At 34.6% G+C, this 5,000-nt stretch overlaps 1 protein-coding gene across 1 annotated transcript in view; it reads right to left on the bottom strand.

Annotated features, from left to right (window-relative positions):
* Window positions 1–670: 670 nt before the first annotated feature.
* The window catches only part of LOC125042250 (26S proteasome regulatory subunit 4), a 5,213-nt gene continuing 883 nt past the window's right edge, over window positions 671–5,000 (bottom strand). Inside the window, exons 2-9 of the mRNA XM_047637789.1 lie at window positions 3,979–4,132; window positions 3,701–3,825; window positions 3,196–3,381; window positions 2,706–2,805; window positions 2,294–2,508; window positions 1,834–2,031; window positions 1,323–1,532; window positions 671–1,051 (exon numbers count right to left, since the gene is read on the bottom strand). Coding sequence (XP_047493745.1) covers window positions 917–1,051; window positions 1,323–1,532; window positions 1,834–2,031; window positions 2,294–2,508; window positions 2,706–2,805; window positions 3,196–3,381; window positions 3,701–3,825; window positions 3,979–4,132 — 1,323 coding nt within the window. The 3' untranslated portion in view covers window positions 671–916. The remainder of the gene's footprint in view (window positions 1,052–1,322; window positions 1,533–1,833; window positions 2,032–2,293; window positions 2,509–2,705; window positions 2,806–3,195; window positions 3,382–3,700; window positions 3,826–3,978; window positions 4,133–5,000) is intronic.

The following is a 5,000-nucleotide window of genomic DNA, read 5'->3' as shown; positions in this document are numbered from 1 at the left end:
TTTAGTCCCTTGTACTTGCCCATGTCCAGTTATAAAATAATCATAAATTGTAAAAAGATCAACTTATTTCTAGAATGTATACTTTATTATTCACTGAGTTGTTTTTATCTGTTACTAGGAAAAATATCAAATATTCTAATGTCATATTAAATCACTAATTTCTCCCATAACATCTCATTTTCACTACATGCATGTAATTTATCCATTCATTTTATATTTTTTATACATTTTAAAAAAATCATCCATCTATCAGATCGTTATATTAATCTTGCAGTAAATAGCATGATATTGACTTCTTTATGGTCCTGATCTTTAGGACCATTTAGAAAAATTCTTTTGACAAACTGCAAATACATGGGAACTTGGCAATAACAGTGTAGTAGATGCTTTGATAATGATAGTTCATAGGGTGACTGAACTATCTTACTGAAGTACTCTGAAGTCATTGATAAAAATATAGTTTTATCATGTGTTACCCTGCATGGTATTATATCAACTGTACACTTCTCCCATTCGATCCTACTATTTTATATACAAGGTGTGTTCTGTCACCTTGCATATTAATGATTACTCATCAGATCATTATATACTAACACTGACATTTCAGCTATGGCTGTAAACTCATTACCCACCATATACTTGTAGTAAATATTAGGGCACAAAACTAGTATTACACATTATCACCTTTTTATTTCTATTAGGATGAAATTGTTAGAAGGTCAGCTTCATGGGTCAAGAAAGGAAATCACTGGTCATGCCATTTTAAAAACTTCTTAGCCCTTATGAAATTAAATAGAAAACAAAAAATATCCTTCTTGGGTATCAATAAATCTATAGTACAAATAAAGAACATGGCTTTCCATGTATACATCTAAACATTAAAAAAAAAAAAAACAACACACACACATCCAAGACCCTAGAGATAGAGGCCTTCTGGTGTTCCCTCTTTCTTTCTATAAAGAACATTTTCCTTTGATTTCTTGAAGTCTTCATTTGTAACCTTCATTCTTCGTTCGCGGAGTGCCATTAACCCAGCTTCAGTGCAAATGGCCTAAGGAAAAACAAATTTTTTGTTAGCTATCGACTAACTATAAATTCTGTATATGTTTTCAGTAGAGAGAAAAAATGAAAATACAGTCCAAGGCAATTTCAAAAACAGAGAAATAACCTTATATAATAACATTTTATATTATTTTATAATACAAACTTCACACATTATGTTATGAAATTACCTGAGAATACTATAAAATTGTCTACTATACAATACTTTACATAAATTAAAATAATAATAATTATATCATAAGGAGAAATGCTATATTTACCTTGATATCTGCTCCTGACAAATCATCCTTTGCCATAATGAGTTCATCTAGGTTGACATCACCTGCCAGTGTCATCCTTGATGTGTGAATTTGGAAAATACGACGCTTGGTTTTCTCATCAGGCAGAGGGAACTCAATCTTACGATCAATTCTACCTGGACGGATCAGAGCTGGATCCAGGGTCTCGATTCTGTTTGTAGCCATAATTACCTAGGACCAAATAACAAATTGCTTAAGTTTCACAATGTAAAGATCACCCAAAGAAATGTACTAAAACAAGGATTATGATCACCAGGGCAAAGCAAGATATTCACTGATTACATAACCAAGTATTTGTACCATGAATGTACAATTAGCAGCAATCACCTATCAATTGGTCTAAATTAATTTCAAACTTATTTTGTGATAAAAGAATTTCATTTTCTAAGAACTTCCTTGAATTGAAAATCAAGAGCAAGGATTTTCCTACCTGTAATAAACTAATAATGATAAAATGCAATGCTATCTTTACCTTAACATCTCCTCTTGAATCAAATCCATCCAGCTGATTCAGGAGTTCCAGCATAGTTCTCTGGATCTCCCTTTCACCACCAGAATTTGAATCATAACGCTTGGTTCCCACAGCATCTATTTCATCAATAAAAACAATACTAGGAGCATGTTCTTCTGCCACTCTGAAGAGTTCTCGTACCAGTTTGGGACCATCGCCCTGAAAAGAAATTAACAATTATCAATACCTACGTAGAAGTTGAACCTCCGGGGCACCATTAATCAAAATATTTAAATATACAACACAGGAACTACAATACTATAAAACACAAGTGGACGTAGGACACCTAAATTTAAAATGTAGTACAAGTACATTCTAATATACACTTCTAGATGAAAAATATCTGCAAATTAATTCAAAATCTAGATGAAACCAAGCCAATATTTGAAGGTTGAAATCAGTCAAAATTTCCCAAACTTACCAGGTATTTCTGGATAAGTTCTGAGCCCACAACTCTAAGGAATGTGGCACTGGTCTGGTTGGCCACAGCTTTAGCAAGAAGGGTCTTTCCAGTACCAGGCTGTCCATAAAGGATGACTCCCTTAGGAGGCTTGATACCCATTTCCTCATAGTATTCAGGGTGGGTCAGCGGCAGTTCTACAGACTCCTTGATTTCCTGAATCTGAGTATCCAGTCCTAGGAATAAAAAAAAAATAAAATTATATACTTATTATACAATTCTTGTGTTGAAGGTTTTACTGATCAGAAAAGAACCAAGCAAATAGCTTACAGATTTGGTGACCTAATTTAAGTGATGGCTGTTAAAAAGAAAACAAAACAATTGTTAATCATCAGGAGACTAACTCCCGGATTAGCCAAATGCCTGGCCTCACCTCCAATATCAGCATAGGTTTCCTGTGGTGCCTTCTCCAACTTCATAACAGTCACCATGGGGTCGGTATCATCACTTAGGACACCTACTACAGCATGCACCTTAAGTTTGGGGGAAAATATAGTTGTTAATTTTGACAAAACTAATTTAAGCAAATACAACTATATATTATATATATATATATATATATATATATATATATATATAAACCACAATTTTATTAAAATGAATCTTGGTACAGAGCAATTAAATAAAAATAAGTATAAAAAGGCTCCCATCACTGTCTTTCACACTTTAAACTGATAATTAAATTCTTAAATTGGATTTTTTTTCTACAAAAGTTCTGTTTTTTCTGTCAAGTTCTTGCTGTACCATTACCCTCTTGTGTTTTTCCCACTTATCTTTTACCATCAATAGAGAAAAAAGGATACACTGTGTACCTTCCAACTTTAATCTGGCCTAATGCAAACTATACTGCAAACTTTACCCACCTTATGATTGAGAAGTACAGAGCAACCCGGTTCTAACTGATCTTTATCAACGAAGGACAGTATGGACACATAATGCTCTGATCCAACACTTGTGGATACAATGGCATGATTATCATCAATGATCTCCTCCAGGGTACCAACACTCATTGGTGTTCCACGCAGATCATCGACCTTGCTTCTTTCTTCCTGAAATGACAAACAAAGGTCAATCGATGAAATGAAGACAAAATACACACACATTTGTTAATTCTCTGAATACGTGTTCCAGTAGTTCATGCAGGGCAATAACTGACATTATATGATGGAAAGAGTGTAGCTGTGATGCCTATGACAGGAAAGCTTAACTAAATCAGGCATTATACGGATGCTACTTTCTTTTAACCAACCCCACCCCTGTTCTCCTGAGCAATTAAGTGTTAGGCAAAACCTAACTCTGCAGCTCTCAGGGTAAATCAGGTTGAATTACTGTATGGTTCAACATTTATCTTTAATAAAAGTTTCTCACCTCCTGCTTCTCTTCTTGTGGACGAAGAGTTTCCTGATTACGTATAAATTCTTCTTCCATTAGCAGATAATCTTTTATGCGCTCTAATTTTAACATTTTCAAGCGGCATCTTGTATGCGGTGTTACTGAAAGAGAAAATGTAATGTCAATTTGTATCCAAAATCTAGCATCTACCACCAAACTTACAGTTTGACCAATGATAAAAGCAAACAAAATTTTTGGGTTAGAATTAAATCATAATATTAGATTATCATTTCCTACTCGGCACCACTACTAACCCATGGGGAGCTTGTTGGCAGCATCTGGTCCCTTCATCCTCTTCTTCTTCTTACCGACGCGGGTGGGTACTGGGGGTTCATATTTCTTCTTTTTGTCCTTCTTTTCATCCCCTCCCTGGCCCCCACCCCCTCCACCATTACTGTGATTCTGACCCTGAAATAAAGAAATGAAAAATATTTCAAACTCTTAAATTCTGTACATATACATAACTGTACAGAATGAATACTGGAAATGTGCGTAGATGAGATGTTGACTTCTCAAATAGGACTGTCAGCAATCCTTATAATGATAACTAATAATAATAATAATTATATTAATCATAATAGTAACAGTAATAGCAATAGTACTACTACTACTACTTATTGTAAACAATAATAATAATAGTTACAACAACAACCACAGTGATAAGATACTACTACTACTAAAAACAGTATTAGCAATAACAGCAAGAATATAAAATGATCAGGGCACGTTAACAGGAATGCCTCTTGGTGATAAATTCAGCTAAAGGCCAGGGAGTGCCTAGCCATGAATGCCCTGAACTCTTGAAGGAATACTTGACTCAAAGGGCTTTTAGGAAGGGGTTCTAGCACTGCTTCCACAGGTAAACAAGGGTGAAATGTACCATCTGTTAGCTATGGCTGACACAGAATCCACTCCAGGATGGAATCCTATTTCCCTGCTCAGGATCATATTCTTGCTCAAAGTGAATGTTACAGAATATTAAATATGAAAATAATATAAAATAACATAAAAAAATGATACTTATTGTTACCATTATTGCACAGTTGTTGACTTAGATAATATGGAGTCTACTCATTGAAAAGAGTATAACCATCTTGATACAAATATAGAGTAAGACCTTGGAAAATGGGAGGGGGGAGATACTTATATAGAAAAGTGACATTATTTTAAAGGAGAGGCAAGGAGCCTTGATACCACCCATGAGAGTTCCTGTAAACCAAGCCAGGCCTACAAGTCACACACTCGGAAGAGTGGCCTTTCAAGGATGCCTAATTCA

This window comes from Penaeus chinensis, chromosome 31, assembly GCF_019202785.1.
Source record: "Penaeus chinensis breed Huanghai No. 1 chromosome 31, ASM1920278v2, whole genome shotgun sequence".
Classification (NCBI taxonomy): domain Eukaryota; kingdom Metazoa; phylum Arthropoda; class Malacostraca; order Decapoda; family Penaeidae; genus Penaeus; species Penaeus chinensis.
This window is presented reverse-complemented; position numbering and strand designations above follow the sequence as displayed.